This window comes from Sturnira hondurensis, unplaced genomic scaffold (genome assembly GCF_014824575.4).
Source record: "Sturnira hondurensis isolate 20B ecotype Veracruz unplaced genomic scaffold, ASM1482457v3 Scaffold0001872, whole genome shotgun sequence".
Classification (NCBI taxonomy): domain Eukaryota; kingdom Metazoa; phylum Chordata; class Mammalia; order Chiroptera; family Phyllostomidae; genus Sturnira; species Sturnira hondurensis.
In genome coordinates, this window is record NW_028074503.1 from 24,072,987 (window position 1) to 24,098,790 (window position 25,804).

The 25,804-nt window shown below is 52.0% G+C and overlaps 1 protein-coding gene across 2 annotated transcripts in view; it reads right to left on the bottom strand.

Moving 5' to 3' along the window:
* Nucleotides 1-25,804, bottom strand: part of MYO5B (myosin VB) — a 254,815-nt gene that overhangs the window by 75,243 nt on the left and 153,768 nt on the right. For both annotated transcript variants that reach the window (XM_037034115.1, XM_037034116.1), the window contains exons 11-14: nt 17,495-17,576; nt 16,807-16,947; nt 9,088-9,210; nt 8,110-8,193 (exon numbers count right to left, since the gene is read on the bottom strand). In XM_037034115.1, coding sequence (XP_036890010.1) covers nt 8,110-8,193; nt 9,088-9,210; nt 16,807-16,947; nt 17,495-17,576 — 430 coding nt within the window. The remainder of the gene's footprint in view (nt 1-8,109; nt 8,194-9,087; nt 9,211-16,806; nt 16,948-17,494; nt 17,577-25,804) is intronic.

A 25,804-nucleotide genomic window follows, 5' to 3' on the forward strand; every position in this document is an offset into this window, starting at 1 on the left:
GAAGGTAACTTTCCCAAATGATCTTGTCCAACCTTCAAAGACAAGCAGAAATCCCTTCCCTTGTGGTGGTAGCAGGTGGCTGCACTCCGATGGGACTGCATTTTATTAACGGTCTCCACACCTCCTGTGGTTGGAGCCTGTAACCATCCGTGTGATGGAGGTCAGAATGCACCTGTTACCTGGAGTTGGCATGGGACTGAATAAATGGCCTTCATGTCACACAGGTGAGGGTTGTGGTCTTTAGCCTAAGAACAATGTGAAGGGCCTCTTTTTTTAATAAGAGACGCTAACATTTATTGAATGCTTAGAATGTGCCAGGCATACATGAACTCATTCAATTCTCCCGATAACCCCAGGGCACGGGCACCACTACATCCCATTTTACGATGGTGAACCGAGGCTTGGGGCCCCGGGTCACGGGCTTGGTGAGTGGCAAAGCCAGGATGTGCACACTGGCAGCTGGGCTCCAGCGCCCCAGTGGCAGGGTAACACGGAGAGAAGCAATGGCCGTGCCAGCTGCAGCTCGGGGGGAGGCTGAAGTCCCCCGCACGCCCAGCACTGGGACGGTGCCCAGAGGAGTGGGGAGACCAGCAGAGAGTGTAACTGGGCCAATTTCCAGAAGGAAAGGTGAAATAGTAGAAAGGGCACAGAGCACGGGCAGGAGAGCCGACTTTTCAGTGAGGCACCGCCACTGAACTAGCTGCATGACCCATGGCCAACCTCTTCACCTTAACAGATTTTCATTCTCTGCGGAGGGGAGAGAATGGAATCAGATGATTCCTTTTATTCACCCCCTGAACTCCCGCATTTTCCCCACCTGGAATCTCTGTTCACTGGCTCCTTCCCCTAAACACATAATCGGGCTCAGGTGTCTTTTATGTCAGAAAAACCTCCTGGCTCTGCCGCTGCCCTCCTCTCTCACCTCCTCCCAGGCAACCTCGGGCAAAGTGTCCACCACCGTTCCTGTTGCCCCTTCTCTGACCTGCCTCTCTCACACATCCTACACCCCACGCTGTAGGAACTGACCTCGAGAGCAGCTTCAGGGGGCCCTACTGGTCAAATCCAGTGGTGGGAGGCGGTGCGGTTTCATTCTGCTTGCCTCCCTCTCTGAAGGCCCCCACACCACGGACGCTGTCTCCTCTCTGAAGACCCCCTTCCTGACGCTCGGCATCGCCCCTTCCTCCGGCTCTCCCCCTACTTCCCTCACTGCGCTTTCCTAGCACCGTTCACTGGTCCATCTTCCTGCTTGTCTCTCTCTCTCTCGCATCACTGCGTCCCAGAACTGCATCCCCACCACTGATCCTTTCTAACACTCATTCCCTGGTCTCTTTGGTGCCTACGGCTTCAACTACCCCCTTCATGCCTCCCTCTCGTCTTGGTGGTCTTCCCTTTCTGGAACCCACAGGCCCCACTATCTGCTCAGTACCTTCTTCATGCTGGGTGTTCCACTGCAGACTCTAAATGCAACATGACCCACACTTACTCACCTGCTGCCTTCCCAAATTTAAGTCAGAGATCCCGCCACCTCTGTACTTGGTATCTGAATCAACTACCAAGTTCTGTCTGTGGTTACCTTTCATCAGCCCTATCTCCATCAGGCAGAACAGTGCTGCCCCAGTTCAGGTCAACCGCAGCTCTCTCCTGGATCAGTATATGCAGTCACCTAAAACCTGAGTGCCCCCCTCCAGCTGCACCTTCATCCAAACGTACTCTACCCAACAGCCAGAGTTTTCTCCAAATGCAAACCATGTCCCAAAATGCTTGTGTGAAAACTCACTGGTCCTCACTGTTGGAAAGCCACCCCTGCACAGGTGAGCTGAGATCATGGGAGGGGCGGAAAGAGGACGGCCAGGCCCAGGAGGCTCCATGGCCTGGCCCCAGACGGCCAAGGCACCCGTGAGAAAGGGTCACATGCCCAGTCAGCCTGGCACCAAGAAAATTCAGTAGGGAAGTAATGCGGGGCTGAAGGCAGGTTCTCTTCCTAAAACCTTCACTGGGAGGCGGCTCTTCGTGTCAAAACACAGCACCAGTTAGGGTATTCCAAGTTGTGGACTTCCCGAAATGGGTTTCCAGATGTCTGAGTCATGGGTGAGAGTTACCAACTTGGTGATCACACTGTTTGAGAGGTCTAGTTTCCAGAGACCATTAATAGCGGCCTTTCTTTCCTGTGAGAAATCTGTTAAGTTCTAAGGTCAGAAGCATGTATCAAAGCCACATGACAAACTTTGAAATCAGATTCAACAATGAGAGTATTAACTTTAAGCCCCCTTTTTCCGTGCTTCCGAGAAGCTGTGCCTTCTACCTATCTGTCTATCCATCTCTCTCCCACACAAGGGATTTACAACTCAAGAGCAGAAAATGAAAACTTCTCTACGCACATTTTAACCTACGCTGGCAGTGTGCTATTCTGGAGAATTTCTATTTTAGTTTAAAAGCAATGTTTCATTGCAGGTCCCTGATACTGAGATGCACTTGGAAGTGGTGGGATCTCTGGGGGGGGAGGGGGGAGGAGTTTGCTGGGACGTGAACACTGGGCAGGAAAAGCAGGATCACATTCTACTCAGAATTTGTTGTATCAACTCAATGATCACACAATGATGTCTCATCTGACCATAGGACTGGAAGAGTGTGTTCGACCTTGGGCTATCAACAACAGCAAAAGACCAGGCAAGAAACAGCGATTGCTGCCCACCCACCCCATGCACCCACCTGGACAAGCGGCTGGGCCAGGCAGGCACCTGAGGGTCCCACCTGTAAATAAACCTCCAATCTCAGTGAAAAGTAGTTACCATTTTCTTGCACAAATGAGGATTCTCGCAAAAAAGAATGCACTCCTGAGTGAGGGAGAGAAGTTGTTTTTCACTTAATTGACTAACGACACTCAGGCTTTTAGAGAGCTATTGCGAAGTCTGTCTGTAAGCTGATCAGTAGTGGAACTATTATAATTCGCCTTCGGCCGTAAGAAACAGCACCAGGCCTTTTAAAAAGTCTCCTCCCTTCACCTGGAAACACGCAGTACCCGCAGAGAGGCCCAGCACCACCCTGACACCGCGTGCTGCTCACTGGGGGTCCGCAAGTTCTGGCTTTGGTGTTCTCTGCCGTTCCAGTTTGTAGAGAGATTGTAAAAGCCTGGGAAAATCTATTTGAAATGGATTGCAAGTATGAAAACACTTTCTAAAGGCCATTTGACAGTTTAAGAAAATTGTCGATTACAGCTACATACACAGCTGTTACGCTGGAAGTCATGCTTATTCACTTGTTTATAAGAACATAAAATATATTCTCTTTAAAACAGACACATGAAATTAAGACACCATAATAACCATTTGATTTGGATCTTGCTTAGAATCGTATCTTTTTTAAAAAAATTTCTCACCCAAGGATATGCTCATTGATTTTAGAGAGAGGATGAGGATAGGGGAGGAAAGAAAGATTCCTCCCCTATGCACCCCGACCTGGGGCTGAACCCGAAACCTGGGCATGTGCCCTGACCGGGAATTGAAACTGCAAATTTTTGGTGCACAGGACAACGCTCCAATCCACTGCGCCACAAGCCAGGGCTAGGATCTTACCTTTAAAAACCTGGTAAGCATAATAAAAAAATAAGTTTTCTTTCAGTCATTTTTTTACATGGTTACTGTTACCCCTTTGGAGGAGAAATTTACAACTTTGGAGAAAAAGTCTTGGCATTTCACTTTCCTGCACTGGAAAGGGGCTGACATTGTTTTATGTACTAAAAAGTTTTCTCTACATAGTGACCTGTCCACTCTAAATACTGGCGGAAGCTTTGAAGTGGCCGGCACAAACTGCTTTTAAATAGGATGCAATTAAATCAGATACTGTTAAAAGCAGTGTTTTATAGTATGTCAAAGTATCTCAGTAAAGTTGCTGTACAAAAATAAATAATGGAAAATAATGAGAAACATACTTTTTTTTTTAAAAAGCAAACACATTTGCTCAAAATGGAATGTGTGTGTCCCCTGTGAGGGACACCCCAGGGTAGAAAGCACCAGGCCCGCACGCACTGTCATTCCTGGGGGGGTTAAAGTCCTGCTGAAGCCACAGGAAGGAGATGGGAGGGAGCACACTTGTCCGAGCAGCACCACTGCGACTCTGGGACCCCGCAGGGACTGCCGCAGCCGGTATGGTCTACCTGGCCTCTGCACCTCGTTGGTCCCGAGACCCGTTCTGTGGCCATGCAGCCGCAAGAGGGCATCGGGCTGGCATGCCCAAGATCACCGCCCGGGATGGCCCTTGTTACCTGGTGCCGGCTGGCACGCACCCGGCCCACGGCTCATCCCTCGGACCACATTCTGTGCCGCCCAGGAGCTGGAAATCCTCAGAGGAAAAACAGTCTACTCTCGAGATTTATTTTTCAGATTGATAAAATATTGCTTCTGATAATGAATGAAAAGTGGGAGGGGAAACCTCTACCCTATATCACGTCTAAAACAAATCAGTCTGTTAATAACAAGTCAGGTTTTAAAGAGTCCCTTCTTAAGTATTTATAGCTCTCTGACGGCTGAGAAAGCAATGAGCTACATTATAACCTCTTGGGCAGGCTAGAGGGGCTTTACTAATTACATTCTCATTAACACTGTTTCATCTCACTGCTCTCGGTGGGAGTCCTTCCAACATAGCTTTGGCTGGTAGGGTACACCGGAGTCTCCACTCTTACTGCCTCACTGTGCACGGTGACCTGCTAATTTCTTACCAGGAGGGCCGGCAAAAGAAAAAATCCATTCGGTCTCCCATAAAATAAAAATACTGTAAGGAAAACTTCGAATGTATATACAGGATTTGTGATTTATCTCTGCTTAGTGAGGTGAAAAAAAACAGGCATTAATTCCATGCTACAGAGCCTCGTATGTTGTAGGCCTTCATTTTCTCTAACATGGCGGGAGAAACACAAACCTCACGGGACTACTGTGAAAACAGGAACTTTTAAAGAGAATAGAGGCCCAGTAATCGGCGAGGTTTTAAAAGTGCCACAATGACAGACGCTGCCACACACAGTCCACCTACGTGATTAAACACACACCTCACACACCCTCTGCGTGTGAGCCGAGGTCTGTGCAGAGGCTGGTGCTCGGCTGACCTAGTGTCTGTCCGTCTATGCTTTCTGTCCTCTGGGACGTCTGCAATGGGCTGGGATGGCTCAGGGGGTGGGTTGGCTCCCTCCCTCGCCGGGATGCAGCAGATCTAGAAGCCCCGCTTGGTCATTCTCTGAGTGCTGCTGGCCGATGTAGCAGCAGCTCGGAGGGAGCCTGGCAGCAAGGTCACCGGTTCTCAGAAACACGAGCTGGCGCAGGGAGAGCCGGAGCTGCAGCCGGCTGGCGGGTAGGGGAGAGAAAGGGGCCGGCTACCTCTGAAGAGAGCGGACCACAGACCTGTCTACAAACTTTGGGAGTGCCTACTCTCTGAACCTTCAGCCCCACTTCTAAACATTTACCCAACCGGCAGCACTGTACAAGGAAGCAGAAACACTTGCGAAGGGCATTTGCCGCCGCATCCCTTGAAGTTGCACAACACCAGCAGCTGTTGAACAACAGAGTAGATGGGTGTGCGCTCACATGGAGAGAGGGCCGGGATTAGTGGCGAGTGGGAAATCAGAGAGGGCCGTGGGTGATGCAGCTGGTTCACTCTTTAAAGGGCGCACCAATATACCCGTGCACACAGAATGGGAATGCATGAAAAGGGAGGTAGGGGAGAAGAATGCTTTTCAATTTGTGCATTTCTATGCTACTTTGAATTTTTAAAAAGATTTTATTTATTTATCTCAGAGGGGAAGGGAAGGAGAGAGAGAGAGAAATATCAATGTATGATTGCCTCTCGTGCATCCCCTGCTGGGAACCGGGAGCTGGCCTGCAACCCAGGCATGTGCCCTGACTGGGAATTGAACTGCAATCATGTGGTTCGCAGGCCTGCGCTCAATCCACTGAGCTACACCAGCCAGGGCACTACTTTGGATTTTCATGAGCCTGTATTTCATTTCTAACAAAAATCCAGTACCCTCCAGCTAAAATGACACCCCTGTATAGAAAAGAGTTGGCAGCACAGGCCCAAGACCACCCTCGGAAAGGCCTGCTTACGAGCCCGACTCGGTTGGCGTCTGGGAGCGCGAGTTTGAGGATTTTCACCAATTGCCGACCCCAGCTCATGGCGTCCACACTGTTTACGCAAACGACATGGGTTACGCCGAACACCTGCTCTGCTCAGGGAGTCCGGAATTTCGGCACGTGCGCAGCAGAGCCTACGAAACCACCCCCCTCCCTCTAAACACTGAGTGCCTGGGCTGGGGGGGCTGCCCGGGTGGACAGTCCACATGCACTGTCACCGCCTGCTGCCGTGGGAGGCAGGCACCTTTTGCGTGACTGACTGCATCGGGAGAGGACTCTCGGGAGCCCAGCCAGTCTCCCCTGGACTGCACCGCGTGGCTCCCCCCAGCTGACTCACTCTGCATCTTTCCACTGTAATAAATCAAGACCATGAGTACAGCCACATGCTGAGATCTGCGAGTCCTCCTAGCAAATGACTGAACCTGCGGTGGTCTTGGGGATGCCCAAGAAACCCCCGTGATTCTTTTCCGTAACAACTTCTTCTTGACCTTACAGCATTCCCAAAATTAGTCATTAAACTGTACCTCTTTTTCACTAGACTGTAAGCTTCGTGAGGTTAACTATCTATATTTGTATCACCACATACCACTCAAATACTGATAGAATTAAAAAGAAGGGAGAAAAATCTCAGTTACTAATAAAAGATGATCTGTCAGGCCCCTTTTTCGATTCTGGGATCCCTGAGACACACTCAAGACAAAAACTGATACAAGGGCAGAACCAAACTCCATACTTCACGGAAGGTACCCAACTGTCCCCAGCACTCATCTGTGCCCCAACCTGAAAGGAGAACGTTGTGACAATCCAGCAAAGTTCACCAGCCCTCTGAGGCACCGTCAGACTAACAGAAGGACACAGGCCTCTGAGCTTCTAAGACGCACATGACGAGGAAAAACACCGCTAGCACTCAAACCACCTACTTCTGCGCTCTCCCCGTGCCTTGTAGCTCCTCTCCTTTTCCCCACCCCGACCTCCCCACACACCACCAGGCTCGTAGAGAATGAAGTCAGTCATAATGACCACCGTGGCTTAGAGAGCTAGGCAGGCTGAGGCCAATCTCATGCTGAACTCCAAAATGGTATTCACATTTCCCCAGAGCAAATTTGTCTTTGTGACAACTAACTCCCAGACCTTCCAGAGACCCAGAGACGAGGCAGGGCAGGGGTTGTCCTGGACCAACCACACCCCGATACTGATGCAAACCCGCCCTAAAGCCCTTGCGGCGGGGCCACACAATTTCACGGGGTTTGCTTGCCTTTACGTTCTTGGGTACATTCTGCTGGGTGTGTTTTCTCCATTCCATTATCCCACCCCATTGCATTCATCTAAGGCTTATCCTGGAGAGAAACTAATCTGCCGCCTCTGGTGCTATCAGGCCCCGCAGTGAGTTCAGTGTCATGAGGTCTGGGAGAAAGCCTCCTAAATCCTGGGAAGTCCTCTTCCCGGTTCCCCCAGAAGGGCCCAAGCCAGAACAGCACCAGCTTTGGGGCCTCAGCCTGCGGGGCGACCGTGCCCACCCCCTCCCGGGCACGGAACCACCTCCCACGCCTCCTCTCTTTCCACAGTTACTGTGCATGTGTTTACCTGCCCACTCACGATGTCCCGGCATGTCAGCCACCAGAGGGAAGAACCTGTCTTACTCACCTTTGTGCGACATAGGGTGCTTTTAGGGCCATGCCCCACCTGGAAGGTGCTTAAGACATATCTGTGGACATGAATGGCGCCTTGTTTCCTCAACCTGTGAGTGGATACAGTATTTGCTCCCTTTTTGTTACAGTCATGAGAAGAAAAGAAATTCTGGAGATACTGCATAACATAATATTGTAGACCTAAGTGTCCCTTAACTCCTTCCAGCCTTCTCCCCCACGTGACGTTTGCTCATAGGGAGGTTCTGCAGACAGACATCCAATGCGCAGGGAGAAATGCACTTGATTGGAAAGCTCTGGCTGCGGAATTCTCACCCTCGTTCCCCGTTTCTCCTGCACGTTACCTTGCTGGCCTTCAGGATGTCGATCTGCTCCTCGTATACAGTGTCCCTGTTTTTCTCCAGGAAACCATCTGAGAGGTACTCCACCTGGGCCACCGAGGGAAGTGGGAAGAGCAGTGAGCGCTTCGGCCTGGCCAGCTTCCTCCATGAGTTCCACCCCTCCACACAGGAGCGCTGCAGCGGGAACCCCACCAATGCTCCCGGTAAAAATGCAAACCCAGCCCTGCCCGGGTAGCTCAGTTGGTTAGAGCGTTGTCCTGATACACCAAGGTTGTGGGTTCGACCTCTGGTCAGGGCACATACAAGAATCAACCAATGAATGCATAAATAAGTGGAATGACAAATCGGTTATTTTTCTCTTAAAACCAGTAAGTAAAAATTAAAGAAGAATAAAATGCAAACCCAAGACATAATAGGGGAACTGGATATTCACTTTGCAGAAAAACATACTGTTTCCAGAAGGAGTCCCCTCTACCGGAAGGCTTGCTCTGGGGGACAGAAACGCAGCTTGTTGGCCACGCTCCAGCCCCCCTGAATGAGAACCTGCGTTTTAACAAACTCGCAGGGGACGTGAGTGCACAGGAAACTTGAGAAGCACCGGGTTAGTGCGCGCGGAACAGAAATCTATGTAGAGACAATCTAAGTAGCCACCAGTTCTGGGGAGAGGAACCGCCCCCCTCCAAAGATAAGCACCCCTGTGTTTCACTCTTTGCTTCTCTCTCTCAAGCTCCAGGGTGCACTCATGACTCTGTCACAGCTGCTAGGTGCCCAGGAAGGAGACCCTCACCAAGTACTTGGTAAGCACACAGCTGGGTATGCTTACATACAGTGGGTGGAACTACGACCACCGCTTGGGCTCCACCATGGGGTCACCACCTGGTGCAGCACAGAGAGGGCCGGGAGGGAAGAAAGGGTGGGAGGGGCCTACCTATGAGACTTCGGGCTGCGGCAGCTCCCTCAGAGCCCCAGGGAAAGACTCACCTTATCGGCAAAGTGCACCACGATGAAGGCTGTGTTGGACATGCGGGGTTTCTGGAAGTGCTGGCTGCCAGAGTGCCGGCCGTACAGCTTCTGAGCCCAGTTCTGGTCAGTTCCTTTGGGGACCTGTGGAATCATAGAACCAGGCACTTTGTGACCAGGAAAAGGGGAACCAAGAAGTGAAGCAAGGGGGTGGAGTCCTCTAACAAGTTGACCCCATGACCCCATATGGACATGGAAAATGAGATTCAACCCATGGCCATGTAGGGTCCCGCCACAGTATGTACTCAACACTACGTGGGGGCTGGCTCCCCTGGTGCCCGTAGGAGCACGCTCCGCCTGAAAGGTGGACACTGAAAGGGCCAGAGGAGGGTGAAAGTGGGGGCCATGGTCACAGGAGCAGAGTCACAACTCATGGGACATATCTGAAGAGGTCCCCCCGCCCCCGTCAGGCCAGGGACCTCAGTGTCAAGAACATGCCTCGACCCTTGCTGCATGCTCCTGCTCACTCAGGCCAAGTCCGGCAGCAGGAAAGCCCCGTCTCCTTCTCCAAGTTCGCCTCAGTGCTGCTGTCCAGCTGGCTCAGCCTGGCCTTTTCTCTGGTCTTTCCTGACCACTCGTGACCTCACTCCCAATGAGCTCTCACACGTACGCTCCTCCAGTGGTGTGCATGCATTGTTGGCTTTTGTGGACTGTCATCACTACTGGCTGTGAGGTTGCTGGGCTCAAGCAAGAAGCCTTACTATTGGTTTCCTGCCCCTTAAAGAACTTAAATTGGGTTCCATTGCACACTGGGCACTAGTGGTCAGGCTATATGGTACCAAGCTCTGCCTCCTCCAATTTAAATTTAGGTTTAGAGGCTCCACTACATTAAGAATTCTACCCCTTTCAATATCTTTAGAGATGACTTCAAAAGTAAAAAAGCATTTTGCTTTGTTGAGATGTAACAGAGTCACTGGAACGGCCTATAATTGTCACAGGTGATGGAAACTCTTCCCAGGAGGTGCCCCGCACCCTGTCATCCCTGAACACTGAGGCACACACACAACCCTGGGGTACGGGTCACCTACTGACCTGCCCCCTTCATTAGTTCAGACGGAACATTTGGATGGGGTAGAGTTGAAGGTGACCCCTGCACTAGCCATTTAAAAAGGGTTTTTTTCCAGTAAACTATCAAAATCTGTGCCATAAGGAAAATGCTTACATAGTCAAGAACAAATTTCTCAAATACTTTGTTAAGCAAGCAGATTTTTCTCAATGTTCAATTTGGTGTAACTAGTATTGACTAGCCAGTGCTGAGTGCTGTAGGATATTTAAGAGGAGCAAACTTTTTCGTGAAGGAGGCTATTAATTGTGTTAGGCAGACAAAATAAAATACATCCCATTCAGCATCTTTTCCTTATACTATTTTAGATTTGTCTCCAAGCACCCTGTATTTAGAAACGTCAGGTGTGGGGAGGCACCACCAGGTACAGCACGGCTGTCAGGAGTCAGGGATGGAGGGCAGGCACACAGGGCGCAGGCCAGGCTGGGGGAGACAGAACCAGAAGGGCAGCAGGTGACGAGCAGCCCCGCCTAAGTCAGCGAGTACATTTGCTGGAATTGAAACCGTCTTGTCATGACAATGAAATTGTACTTCTGGTCAGAAGACTCTGTGATCCTACACACTCACTGATTCAGGCTGATAGGAGTCAATGAGCAAGGTCACATGTACACATACTCCCTGCTGAGGGAACCCCCATCGCTCTTCTCACTCCCCACCCTCAGCTAAAAACAAGAGCCAGCAGGAATTCACAAGTAAGATGGCCAGATAATACCAATAGCAAAAGCCCACAGTGCTTATTATTTGCCAAGCTTATCATTTGCCAATGTCCTTGTATTTTAGATGTAGCAACTGATTTCATTCTCACAGTAACCCTGTGGGCCAGGCACTGGGTTTGCACACACTGTACAGACAGGGAAGCTGAGCCAGAGAGGGTGGGTAACTTGTGCAAGGACACGGAGCTGGGGTTCACACCGGGACGGGCCGGCTCTGGGGCATGGTCTTTTGGCTATTAGGCTGTCCTGTCGGACGACGAGGTTTTAGCCACAAGGGCAGGGAGAGGTAGAAGGCACTGATCTCCAAAAATCTTTCTGCAGAGGCAGATTTCAAACAGGCCTCGGAGAAGGAAAGCCAATCTTGTGTTCTGATAAAATCTAGACGAGGCCATCAGTAGCTCTGGCACAGGCAGCGAATCAAATCCTTCAAAAAAAAAAAAATGTCCAACTGACTGTTCTCTTACCGTGGAAATTTAAATCGGGAGATAGGTTTTAGATGCTTAGAATGCAATCGGTAACGCTTTTCTCAAATTGTTAGGGGTTTTTTGGAAGTAGAGTTTTTTCATCTCTAATTTGTATTTGTAGACCACCCGTCACCCCTCACTGCCCCCCACGCAATCCAAATAGCAACTGTTGTGCCTTCTATTTGAGTCCAGTCTTAGCAATTGTTAAAGAATAATAGCTTTTAAGAGCCTAGAAAAAAGTGTGCAAGTGGCTTCACACAAGCGTCTATACTCTCCTCTTAGAGTTATGTGGGGCAGAGGGCACTGGGTCAGAGGGCACTGGGGCGGAGGGCACTGGGGCGGAGGGCACTGGGGCAGGAGCCTGGGTCCCAGCTCCGCCCTAAGCTAGACAGGGACCGTCCCTCAGGGACCCAGTCCCTGTGGCCTGCCAATGGTCCCACTAAAAAGTGAAGGTCCCATCTATGTGAGATGTCCAGAATAAGCAAATCTGTGGAGACAGAAGTGGATTATTGGCTGCCTGGGGCTGTGGGGAAATCGGGAGTGACTGTGAGTGGGTTTCTTCTGGGGGATGAAGTGCTCTAAAATTAATCGTCATGTTGATGGCTACACAACCCTGATTATATGCAAACCCACTGACCTGTGTATTTTAAGTAGCTGAAATGTATGCCAATTACATCTCAGTAGCACTGTGAAAATATATTAAACCCGATTTGTCTTTGTGCTACTGAAATAAAATAGAAAAAAAGAGGGGAAAAGAAAGCCCTTAGGTTCACTAAGCGCCTCTTCCCCAGAAGCCTGGGCTCCAGGACGGCTTTCACCAGGTGCTGTGTGTGGCCCTGGGCGGGATTTGTACCCTCCCAGACAGGCTTCCCTCACTGGGCTGGGACACCACCTGGGGCCGGGCCCTGTCCTCTGCACAACAGCCCTGTCCTCTGCACAACAGCCGGCAGCAAATGGCTGGTATTCCACCTCCACTTCTTGTTCCCCTCCTCCTGGGGTGCTGCCACCAACAACTGCCTCCCGGTCACTCACTTGCTACCTCCCTGGATCCCAGACCTCTGAGGGCGCCCTGGTGCCCCCTCTCACACTGGCCTTTCCAATGGCTGTGCTTCTAACCCTACCTGCCACCTCGGAGCAGATGCCTCACGTCCTCCCTCGCAGGGAGACACAAATTCCTGCTTTCCATCTAGAAACTCATCTGCACCCACAGCAGCTGCCCCTTCTACTCTTCTCACAAAAAGCAGCACGTCCCCTCGTAGCTGACACCCTTTCCACCCACCCCCAGCTTCCTGGAGACCAGGGTCCCCCATCTCCCGTTTCCCCGAATCCTTAGATGCTCACGCCCCTGCCTTTCCTGTCTCCCTCCTCCTCTCCTCAAGCCTTCATCTCCCCCAGCCCAGTCTCTCTCTCTCCAACTTTGCTTACACACAGTCGCCCTTTCCAGCAGGAGAGACCTGCTGGAAAATGAGTCAGGTCTGATGGTGTCCGTCCCCTGCTTCAGTCCCTTCAATCCCAGAGCCTTCGGAATCAAGTCCAAACGTCTTCTCTGGGCAGGTGGAGCTCCCCGTTCTTAGATCGTTCCTGCTTCCCACCCTCACTGGCCACCCCCAGGGCTCTGGACACATGGGACCATTTCAAGTTCTGCAAACATGATGCTCCCTTGCCCAGGACAGCCCTCTCCACATCTGGCTCCGCTGCTTGAACAGCCCTCTTCGGGACCCTCTTTTTCTTGGTCATCTCTTCCTCAGTGTTTCCCTATCTCTTACATTCCGGGTGATGATTTCAGCACTTGCCTGACCCTCTCAGAGGTGCGTGGAAGGCAGAGGGTCAGGCACTTATGCAGGAAGATGGGGCTCGTCGGTTGGATGAATGAATAAATGTGGACAAGCTGCGTCAGCCCTCCATCAGAGGCTCCAAACCTGCTCCAGGTGTGCTGGACGAGGAGACCTCTGGGGCCACTTCTTAAAAAACCACAAACGCTTGCTCTTAACAGAGAGCAGGCTGGATGGACCCGGGTGGGGAAACTGAAGGGCAGTTCCCCTCCCCTCTTCAGCCGCTCCTGTCCCACTGCCTCAACAGTGGATTCATCAGGAAGGGCCCTCCCAGTGGGCCATCCAGCTGAGTGCCATGACGCAGAAAGACACCAGTCACATGGGGCACAGCCTGCAGCGCCCCTGCCCCCCACAGGCCTGCCTCGGCAAGCCCCTGGCTCCATCTCTCCAACCAGAGAGAGATGGGCTATTCTAGTGAGTGGGGCCATTTTCAAAATATTCTTGCAAAAAATGCAACTATGTCACTTATGAGGAAACATGCACACCTCTCATCTCCTATCTATCAGCCCTCACTTGTTTGTTCCCCAAGACAGAGACCCAGGAGGGCAGGAAATGTTGGGCCTGAGGCCTGGACAGGGCTCAAGTCACAGAGCCCGAGAGAGCGCTGGGGGCCGAGGTTTTGTTAAGAGCAGCCTGAAAACGAACTTCTCCTGTGAGCTAACAGCCTCTCCCCCGGTCCCCTGCTTACAGAGGCGCAGCTGTGGCCTCTGCCCTGGTCTAACCCTGACTGAAAGGGGGAGACCCCCTAAAACTGGCATTATTTTCTGGAGGGCAGAGCCCTTGTTGTCCAGGTTTCCCCTACTAGATGAATATTCTAGCAACCCGCCCTTATCAGTGTACCAGCTGGCATCGTGAGAGGCTGCGTTCAGCTTCAGGGAATTTTTTCAAAGGCTGTTTGAACGCGTTTGCCCATTTCATGATGCATGATTTGTGAGCACACCTGCCCACACCATGCTGAGAGTTCGGTTCTGACAAAAAATGGCATGACCAACCCCCCAAGCCCCACCCTCTTATTCACCCTGTCTCTACCCGAGCAACATTTTACATTTCCCTGGATGAAAAAAGTCCTCCAAGGGAAACATTTTGCCAGCATGGAAGAGGTGAAACAAAATCAGCAGCGGCACTAAAGGCATCAGGACCACCGAGTTCACACACTGTCTGGAGCAGTGGACAGAACAGCTCCACAGGCGTACTGCATCCAACGGAGAGCACTTCGAAAGGGACTGAAGTTCACACGTGTAAGAATAAACACACGATTTTTTTATGAATCAATTCCAGGGTTTTGTTTTGTGTTTATTTTTTTTTTTTTTGGTGCCCCCTTGTGTAAGCCCACAACTGCAAAGCCACCTTCCCCCTGCAGGCATCTTGAGCAGTTGAACACTCTGGCCCCTGCGCCCCACCTGCCCCTCCAGCACTAAGTGCAGGTTCCAGGGACTGGAGCCTGTGTGCCTCCCCTTTAAACCCATGGCTGCCCGGTTTCCATGTTGCTAATTTAAATCCCAGCTCACCAGCCCTGCTTGCCCCTGGGTGTCAAATCTAGGAAAAGTGATTTTCCCAAAGGCTGCTTTCATACCACAAGTTTACCCCTTCCTTGGGCTTTGTGTCCTGACACGTGGCGGACACAGAACCCACTTCACAGTGCAATCTCACTATTCTTTGTCACCCTGCAGAGAGCATCTGAGTGGCAGAGGGGCGGAATGCGCCTGAGGCAGCTCCACGGCCACCAGGAGGCCAAGTCGCCTGGCTGTGACCAGGTCCGCGGGAATTCCTCCCAACCTGCTGTGGTTTGGAGCCTCGGCACTGCCAGAAGCGCACAGCCGGCTGCCCTGGTTTTTGCAGTCAGATTTATCTCGGTATAAAGTCCACACACTAAAGTGCCCCCTTTGTAAATGTGCAGGTCCATGAATGTCGGCAAACGTACTAACACCTATGGCTCCGAAACCCACCTGGTCCTGAAAGCTCCATCAGTGCACACGGAACCAGTCCGAATTCTCAGAGCAGCAAAGTCCCTCAGAGAAAGGTTTCCACATTGGGACTTTGTGTCATTCCTAACTTTGGTGTTCCTCTCCCCCGCTCGACCCCCCTCCCATGATCTTGCCATCAGTGAGTTTAGGTGTGTCATATTCACGGCACTACCCCACATCTCAACGCTCCATGCCTCCACCCACTTGAGGAGCAGGAAGTCCAGGCTTCTGCAGACGGGTCTCCCAAAGAGCCTTTAGAAGGAGGGCCAGGGAGGGCTCACAGGGATCCACAGCAGCTGTGTACAGCTCCACAGTCTGTGAGTTAGCATCACCTGGCCTCCATCCTGTGAGCTGGCACCCCTCTGTCCTTGGGCTGTGGCCCTGCCTCTTCTGGCCTGTTCTGGGACCCTGGGTCCTGCCTGCAGCCCTCCTCTGGGCCCTCCCAGCTCACTCAGGCTGGCTCCTCCCCGACTGGCCAGCAGGAAGAGCCCTCCCTCCTGAGGATTTTCACTCCAGACCAGACATCTGGTAGGTGCACACAGCATGCATTCCAGGTGTCTGGTGGACTGATGCGGTGGGAGTTTGAACTGGATACAGTCTTAAGTGGAAATCACCCGGCTTTACAAATCTGACCCACACAGAAGCCTCCATGGAGCCGGAGGCAGAGATCATCTACACAGTTGCATTTTACTTTCTCTCCGCTTCTTGAAAGTAAAACAGATTCTGATGGGAGAGCACGGGCGGCGTGCACTGAGCAAGCAGACGGAGAACGGAAGGGTCTGGGGGTCCCGCCTGCACTGGGAACACCAAGGCTGCAGAGACTAGGGACTGCAGAGGCTACTTTCATCATTGCTGAGTGTGGTTTGCACTGGGGACCGCCATGTGCTGAGAGCCCCCCACCCCCCACTCCCCCGGACTCCCCGAGGTGGCTGTGTGCCCCCCTCTGAAGAGCAGTCTGAGGTCTCTGCACCTGCGCGTTGGGACCACTGCCCCCACCACTCCAACCAGACGTTCTGGGACGTGTTCCCTTGGGCAGGGGTGCCTCTCAGATTCCCAGCCACAGGCCAAAGCAAACCCACCGTGGTCCTCCTGTGCCTGCTAAGGGCAGGCGGAGTCACCAAGAGTCCATGAGTCCTGCAGAATCAATCCACCTGAAGGATTCCGGTGTCTCTGTGAGAGGTGTGTACACAGGAAAGCAGAGGCCGTGCCCCCAAGGGTTAGGGTTATCGTCAGTCAGCTCCTCCTCACAGAACCAGGCAGACCAACGCAAGACAAACTGCCTGCCTCTGGTGCTCCTCAGAATCATGTAGACCTTGACCTTCACCCCTGGGGAAGGGAGTGAAGAACTGCAGCCCCCCTCTACCCAGGGCCTGGGGCAGCTACACTGGAGAGCACACAGGACCTGGTGCTGCCTTCGGGTTGGGGGTGTGGAGCTGGAGAGGAGACAGAATCGAGAAAGGGGCTGCAGGAGGGAAAGGCTGTTCTGGAGACGCCAGGGCTTCTCTCAGCTCACTGAAGGCCGCTGGCCAGTCGCAGATGAAACTCCAGCTTTGAGGTCTGTGTCGCCCGGCACCACACAGCTGTCCTCTGCCTCACCCCAAGCCTAGAACTGGCCTGACTGAGGGGCAGCCCCATCGCTTTTACCTTACATTCTTCATCCAGCAGGTCTAGGATGCCCAGCTTCGCTTCTATGAGGTCGATACAAGGCTGGTTATCATAGAAATCAATCAAGGTCCATGGGATCTGCTCCTTCATGTATTCTTCTTGCTCCAGTTTAAAGACGTGCTAGGGTAAAAAGTCAAAGGTCAAGGTTAGCAAGTGGGATGCACACCGTAATATTCACCTCCCCTAGGTGGCGACCACATGGGTTTTGTATCCTGTAAGCAGATGTGCACTCAGGATGACAGGTTTGGGCACCGAGTCACTGTCAGGACTACAGAAAGGAAATGCTCAGTGGTTGGCCCTCACGTCCATGAACCTGCTCTAGGACATCCTGACCACTGCCCACAACGCCACACCCCACGCAGCCACAGGAAGCCTCATGTCTGCCTGCAGCTGCTTCAGTGCCCCCGACGCCCAGGCCCGGGAAGGTGAGAGTCAAAGCCCAGAGGGAGCTCCTTCACCCTCAGAACCCAGCTGCCCTGTTCAGGCCTCCTCTTGAGCAGCGGGGACAGCCTTCCTAAAGCTGGGGTGCCCCCAGGACACCCACGGAAGGTCAGGACAGAGCCAGAGCCCGCTGGCCCTGGACGGGAGAAAGGTGGCCCGGACAGTCCTGCTCAGGAAGCCAGAGGTCCCCCCACCCCGAAACCCCAGGTCCAGACGCACAGCCCACCGAATTGAATTGCTGCTGGAGCTTCTCATTCGCGTAGTTGATACAAAACTGCTCGAAGCTGTTTACCTCGAACGTCTCAAACCTGCAGGGCGGAAAGAGGAGAGGACAAAGTCGGCGACCCTTCCGGTTACTGAAGGACTCTCTGGGGCTCCCCGCAGGGCCGCCCTCACCCCCTGCACTCCCATTCAGCTCTGCCTCAACTCGAGCACGGAAGCCCCAGGCCTGCTCTTGTGCCTAAAGAGGCCGCCGCTGCAGCTATCAGGATGACAGAGACCTGTGAAATTAGGAGAGTAAGAATGTAGGTATTTTCATAGTTAGAAAAAGTACCACCACAGGAAAATTTAGAAAAAGCAGATACAAAGGAGAGAAAGTCACCCATGATTCCACCAAGTTGACTGCCAGTTACGTTTTGGTAGGTTTCTTTTCACTGATTTTACATTTTTTAATGAATTAGAATTACATGTGAAATTAGATCATTTTTGTCAGTTAATTCTCCATGACAAATGTTTCTCCATGCCATTGTTCCCCAAAAGCATCCATGTTAATACCAACCTCATCAACCACGGCATGGATTGACACAGGTGACACAAGGCACCCAAGTGAGGGGACACGTGGGGCTGAAATCTAGCTGCCCCCCCCCCCAAGCCTGGGAGTGGTTGTCCCACCCAGAGGGGGTGCCTTTTCCCATCCACACAAAGGATCATGGGCTGGCCACGCCCCCCACACTGATGAATTATAATTTGACCATCTCCTATGGCAGAACATTTTGGCCTTTTCCCCTTGGTTTTCAGCTGATATCGACGCTGTGACAAACACTGTACGCCACCTCGGACCTCACGATCCCTTCCGTAGGACACTGCCCTAGAAGGAGATACACCACGTCACAGTGCGGGTGCTTAAGAGGTAGAAGCAAAATGACTTCCAGAAAGGCGAAGCTAATTTGTGTCATCACCCCACCCCCACCTTCCAATGGGTGAAAGTGTCTTATTCTCCCAGTACTGGTCAAGGATGTTTTCATTTTTTAAATTCATGCTTATGGAGTTGCTGTGCAAGATGCAGCAAATTCAAGGATGAATGGTAACAAGTTATTGACAAACGTTCTGCAGCAGGAGACTGGCACCGTGACTCAGACACTGAACGCTATGCACCCTGCAAACCCCCTCTTCCACCACCCCCTTGCTTCGCTCCAGCCCCACGCCAGAGGTGCTCCTGTGCCTTGGCCCTCCGGTCCCCGGTGTAGGGCAACTTCCAAAAGTCTGTGCTGACCTAGTACGCGAACAGTGCTTTTGTTTGAGTTTTAATCTCTGATCGTTAATGGAGTTGGACACCTTCTGTATGTGCAATTGTCTGTGCTTTGTGAACTGTCTGTGATCCTGGCTGAGGTCTTTGATGGGTTTTAACTTTGAAAAAGGAATGTGTTTCAACTATTTATATTTTATCAACTCTGTCATTTGCTGATCAACTCACATCTCTGCAAATGGCTGGGTCACTGCCGAGGGGAGGAAGGCCGAGCGCGCAGAGTGGAGGCTGGGTTCAGCCACAAGACGGGGCCTGGCCAAGACGGGGCCTGGCCGAGCCGGGCAGGTCCTGCTGCCGGCCTTGTTCGCCACACCAAGGGGTTTGGATCTCACCAGGGAAATGAGAATCTGAAGGCTTTTTTATTCATTTTTTGACCATCAGGTTTGCATCTTAGAAACTGGCAGAAGGGCGGAGCACACTGATTTGGGGGAAGGTGTGCGAGACAGAGGGTCATTATTACTGCAGCGATGTCCAGGCAAGATCCAGTCAGGGCGTCACTGAAGCTGGTGATGCCAAGTAACGGGAATATTCTAAAGATTTGCAGGGAGGTGCGAACGAGGGGACTCTGAATGACCAGCAGGGCATGCAGCTGAGCTCTGGCACAACTAAACGGGCGGGCCGCCCGATGCTCACCAGCTGGGGACGCTGCAACAGGTCAGCAGCTGCAGCTACAAAGGATGGGGACATCTTGCACACTGAGCAATGTCCTCAGGCTGAGGCAGTGGAAGGGGGAGAAACCCAGGAGGAGGAGGGGCCTTTTCTCATGCATACAGCAGGCTGAAAGAACTGGCAGCGGCCCCGGAGGTTAAACAACTTGCCCCAAGTCAGAGAGTCAGTGGGCAGAAGAGCCAGTACTTGAACCCAGAGAGCCTGGTTTCCGAGGTCACATTCTCCATTTAGAGAAGAGCAAGTGCTTCAGTAAGAAAAGAGGGGAGAGAATTTCAGGGGCAAAGGGGAAGGAATCACAGGAACAAGTATAAAGGACACATGGACAAAAACTAAGGGGGGTGGAAATGGGAGGGAGGTGGGGAGCACTGGGGGGTGGGCTGGGATGGGAGTAAAAGACAGAAAACTGTACTTGAACAACAATTAAACTTAAAAGATGCTTTAAAAAAGAAAAAGAAAAGTAGGAAGCGAGGACCTGGAAGGGTGACCAAGGACTACTCCCCTGGGGAGGAGGCATTTGGGTACATGGAGAGTGAGGGCACCAACGTGGGGCCTGGGAGTGGAGCACAGGCCTCGTCCAGCCTGGGTCACCTTAAATCTTCATCATGTCTCTTGTTCTTCAGTACAGACGGTGGCATTCTCTCAATCTCACAGAACATGAAGTCAGCCCCTCCAAACAGACTGGCCTCCATAATGACCATTCCCCAATAAAAAATGTTGGCACCGCCCTGGCAGGGGTTGGACACAGTACTGAGAAGGTGCCCTATGCAGAGCGACCAGCAAAAATAAATGCCTCAGATGCCCAGCGGGCTGGGTCCCTGCCCAGAGCACACCAGGCCTGCCCGCCTCCTCTGCACCCACCTCCTCCACCAAAGAATAAAATGCAGAGGTGGAGGATCAAAGGAGTAAACTGCTTGCTGAAAGCCACACAAATGAACAGCCCTGGCTCACACCCACGTAGGCAAGTCAGTCTAGGTAACAACACACGATCAAAGATGTGAAGTCTGAGCGGGGGCTGCACTCCAGGGCCAACGGAGGGAGGCCCTGGGCCTGCCAGCAGTTACCCAGGTTTGCACCCCTCTCAGCCCAGGTAGTGGCGCCCCCACAGACCTAGTTAGGTCACTTAGAACCCCACTTCCTCCCCGCCCCCACCACATCACACCCCAAGAGAAGTTGCTCACGCCAGCCAAGTCCCAGAGGAAATTAAATTAATAAAACCTAAAGGGAAGATAAAGGAGCCAGCTCGCAAGCGGCCAGACAGCAGCGGCGGTGCGTGCTCACAAGGCTCCTGAGCCCCACAGAGACAGGATCTGTGTCCCACCGACCACTGGCTAAAGGTTTACACTGATAGCACCCCACGAAGAACAGTCTCATTAACTGGAGATGCCCTGGAATTAGCTCGTAATTTCCTGATTTCTAAGATATTATCTGGAAACAATGTCTCTGCCGTGTAGGGTAATTACTGCAATGCTGAAGGGCCGGAGATGAATGAGGGGCTTGGGTGGCTTGGAAAACGTCTGAGACAACTGACCTCAGGAAGCCACGGCAGGGGGACAGGTGACTTCTCCTCTATAACAGAATTTCATCTGCAGTAATTCCTCCCATCAACAGAGATGGTTTTTTAAAATAAACACAATGAGTCGATTTATAATCCACATCAACCGTCACAAAGAAATGTATATACTAGAGACAATCAGATTTCTGCTGTAAAGTCAAGGTCGACATTACTGTAGATCAAATCCTGAGGGTGGGGGTGCAGGGGGGACAACACACAGACTCAGACTTGAAGCTGAGATCAGAGAGCTCTGGTTGTGGGGGTTCAGTTCTCACCCTTCCTTCAATTTCCTCCTTCCTTCAAAATCAGTCGAAATAAAAATCTCCTTCTCATTCCAGCCCGACTTCTGGGTGTGGTGAGGGTCATCAATGCCTCCATAAATTGGGCAGTGTTTACTGGAAAGTGAAACTGCAACAAAAATTAAGTAGGCCAGTTTCTCTGAGTTAATTATTAACCTCCACAGACCTCTCACTCCGGGGGAGCCCCGAGATGCTTTGAAGTTTGGGAAACAGCCCTTCCTGCCGAGTACGGGTCAAGGTCGCGTGGGAAGACAGATACAGTATGACTCCACATACACGAGGTATGGAGTCTGCTTATATGACATACCTCAAGGAGCAAACTCATGGCAACAGGAGGCGGAGTAGCAGCTTCCAGGGCCCGCAGGAGGGACAGTTGGGGTGGTCCAAAGCTCAGGGGTCCAAGCACGACAACGTGATTGGGTATAACCCTGCAGACCTGTGCACTCACAGATGGCTAACATGGTGGGTTTTATGTTACGGTTTTGTTTAGCCAAGTTTAAAAATTTATCTTAAAACCACATCATTAAAAAGCACTCAAGAGAGCTGGACTCTAACTTTAAAGTTAAGAAAAACCGCAAGAGACAGAAAGTAACCCAAGGGCTGAGAGGAATATAAAACCCCAGCAAATCCCATTCCCTACTCCTGGGGCCCGAACACCCCACCCTCCCTCAGCATTGGGCATGCATCCATGCCCCTGACTTGCTCTAAGTCTCCTAGGCCAACTGTCCTCACCAAGCCCAGGCTGGTCATCACCAAAGTTCCCATCACATGTTGAAGGCTCAAGTCAAAGACAAATAAATGTGTTTCTCTTCCCAAGTAGAAGCCATTTATTTCTTGTTGCTTCAAGGAACAGAGAGCAATAAAGGATTATGGCTGCAATTAGTCAAGCCTGTAGAGGCAAGTGCTGGTTAATGCAACGTGAAAAGGGAACCCCGGCCAAAGCTGCCTGGCGTGCTCCTATCAATCTCCGTCCCCTGCCCAGGAAGAAATACCCTGTAGACAGCTTCCCAAGTCCTTAGTTAAGGAACGGACCTTGGACTGGGTTGGCTAAAATGCCCTGGGTGTTGCTTGCTTTGCACTTTTTAGGAGCTGGGGCAGGGGAGCAAGCGGTAGGGAAACCACCCTTCTACTGGGGCACTGGGGAGCTGGAACTAGATGTTCGGGAGAGCCACAGGGAAGGGACTGTAGCAAGGGACTCATCAGAGGTGTGGTGGAGGCAGCTGTGGCCCGTGCGGTGCATGCGGGTGTTCGGAGCCTTCCTGCTGTCTGCACTAACTACCCCAGTCACAACAGCATCACGGGACTCCGTGAGTCACGGCTGGCTCGTGCACTGTCTGCTCCATATACATAAGAGTGAGTGTTTATTCACTCTGGCTGCTGATTGTACAGTAACATCTTAAACATTTACAGAAAAATCTGGAGTGGCTCATCTACACTATAAAACTCTTTCCCATTGTCTCTAGAAGGAGCTTGACTGGAGAGCCAGTAATGCCATGGACGGGGCTGCAGCTCACCTGGGGACATTACCCCAGAGGGAGTAATTAGCGCCTACTTGTGGGCGAGGGGGTAGCAACTCTTATCTGCTAGCTATGCACATTTGTAACCCAAGGGGGGAGAGACAGAGCTCATTCCTGCCCTCTCAATGAACAGAGTTTAATGTATTCCAAAACACATCCCTGCCATCCTTCCCAATCTCTCCAGCTTCCACACGCCACTCCTCTGCCCACAGGCGCCAGGGGGAGTAAGAAGGTCAAAGGCAGGAGGTCATCCCAAGGGCATGTCTATGTGTACCGAGTGTCCCCATCGTAGGGCTGAGATACGACGAGTGAGACAGTGGACAGGTGGCCTTCTCCCTCTCCAGTGTTGGGTGGTCAGTGATTTGGGTAGAAAACTCAGAAATAAAAAAAAAAAGAAGTTTTCTGATGCCACGGAGGATGACAGTCTCCTTAGAGAGAATCACATCCCACAGTTGCAGCATGAGTCAAACCTAAAGGCAGAACTAGTGTGAAGTGGGAGGAAGGTCGGTTAGAGAGGGCAAGAGTGTCATGTTATGGCCACTTCTGGGTAACTGACAGATGACCACATTGAAAAAAAAAAAAGATTCCGTGGGTTTCCAGAAGGTGTCCAAAGGAAACAGGGCAGAAAGAGACCATGATTGGAAAAGGGAGATGACAAGAAATAGCTCAACTTCAGTCATCCCGGAGGGCCACCATCTTGTCCCAGATTAAGAAATGATGTCCCTGCCCTCACGGATCAGAAACAGTAACTTCCGGATTTAAGTCACCTGCTAGTTCATAACATTCCCTCTGACCTGAAGAGAGAGCTGAGGCCGGTGCAAACTGATACAACCTATCTCCGCAGACCAGAACCTTGGGGAACACGCAGAGGCACCTCCAGGAGGTGTCTATGGGTGCTTTTCTGGCCACAGAGGGCCCAGGAATGCGGCTGCTTGCTAATGCTGAACTCACCTGTGTCAAACTTGCTGTCTCAAACTCTGCCCATGGGGTGTGACCTTGGCACTGCCCTGAGCATATCAGAGTCATCTTACAAGGCATTTCTCTAAGAGAGTGAATCACGTTTTAAATGTGACTTCCTTACAACACGGTTTGAAAAAGTAAATCAGCATCTGAGGAAGAACAAGGATTTAAAAGAAAGCACATTATGTCTGAAAGGAAGCCCGAAGGGTAGGAGAGTCCCCAGGAAGGCTTGCCAGTGTCCCCGTGCTGCCTGGCCTCAAGACAGGCCCCTGCGCTCACGGCAAAGCTGTCAGACACTCAAAAAGGATCCCACGGCCACCCTGAGATGAGAGACGACGCGCACCGGTAAGGAGTCAACCCCGGAAACAGGAATCGGGATCCTCAGGCTGCCCACCCATATCTGTTTCTCCCCTATGGGCAGTCTCAGGCCTCAGAAGAAATGAACTCAGTTACAAAATTTAAGGGCAAATATCAGCACAAAATCCCAGCTCACATGAGATGAGCCAGATTCAGCAGCACTAGAAGCTAGCACTAGAAGCTGAGGCCCCCCAACAATGAGCAGAGCCTTTTCCTGGGGATCCCCGGGAAGGGGGGGCACCATCCTTTCAGACTCCGGGCACTGATGAAACCGCATGTAGGTAGAACAGAACCGATGTGTGAGGTTTTATTTATCAGTAGCACTGAAGTCAAAATATTTTTTCATGCTAGTAACGAGTCTGCATGTTAATCTTCCCACACCGGAAGCTCAGCAGAATCAGACTCTTGCTCAGATGAAGGTAACTGGGTCAGACGCTGCAGCCTGAGTTCCCCGAGGTCTTAACTCCAGAGGGCAGCACTAAAGGTCAGTCCTTTGGGAAAGCTGGTGACCCAAGAGTGCTCGCCACAGAGGGGACAATGCCCCACAAGTCGCTGACAATGGGCGGCACACTGCAGGTGTGCCACCCACTGAGAACAAACTCAGGCACCGGACTGGCCAGCAGGAGTGGTGGCCTGGCCAGGAGGAGCAGTGGCTGCTCAACCAGGAGCCTGAAGCTCCCGGGAAGCTCGCATTCTGTTTCCCAGCTGGGTGACTCCACCCAGGTGGTCTCCTTTCACACTTCACTTTTTCCTTGTCTTGACTGCGCTCCTGTTGCTACAGGTGACTGCCTGCCCCCTAATGGGCTGCTCCTGCTTTTAAAGACCCAGTTCCAAGCTCGCCTCCCACACAAAGCTTCCCCTGACTGTGCCAACAAACTGGCTCTCTGCTGCCTTAAAACTGAGTGTCCCATTGGCCCTGCTTTAATTTCTCCTGTTGCCTCGTGTGACTTAATTCCTCGGTGTGTTCTGTAGGCCTCTGTAATGCCAGAAATCGAGTTCTCCTCCTTTGGCTGTTACCTCCACAGCACGTGTGGCTTGGTCTGAAACCCAATGATGAGCAAGAGCAGAGGCGGCGGCTAGAGGGCTGGCTGTGCCGGGAAGCGGCCACTGTGGCCGGGGGAGGGGGGGGGGCAGCTCCCTAACTGCAGCCTCTACATGAGGCGCGTCCAGGCCCCCCCAGCTGCTGTTTCCCCCAGAGCATCGCAGTGCTCACCGCTCTGCCCTGCGAGGGGTCCGAGTTTCTCCTTTAGGCCAGGGGCCACAATTTCTGAGACACGAGGAACTGGGAGGACCTAATCTATTACTAGCATAAAGCGGGCAGGGCACTGATTGTAAATGAAGTGCAAGAGAGGGTGTCACCCAGCACATCTCGTCGAAGATTCGACAGGGAAGAACCTCAGAGAGCCTGTGGCTCAAAACCTCGTTCTGCGCTACAGCAGCGGAAGCCCAGAAGGGGGCTGTGATCTGCAGACTCGCTCAGCGAGCTGGTGGCAGCAAGGAACCAAAACGCCAGCCTCCTGATGCCTGTGCCACACGGCCTCCCCCTGCAGAACAGGCTGAGATGAAGAGCCGCGGTCCTGTCCATTAGGCTAGAACTCCTAAAACACAAGAAGCCTCAGGAATGAGGACACGGCATGGAGCTGGGTGAGATTACGGT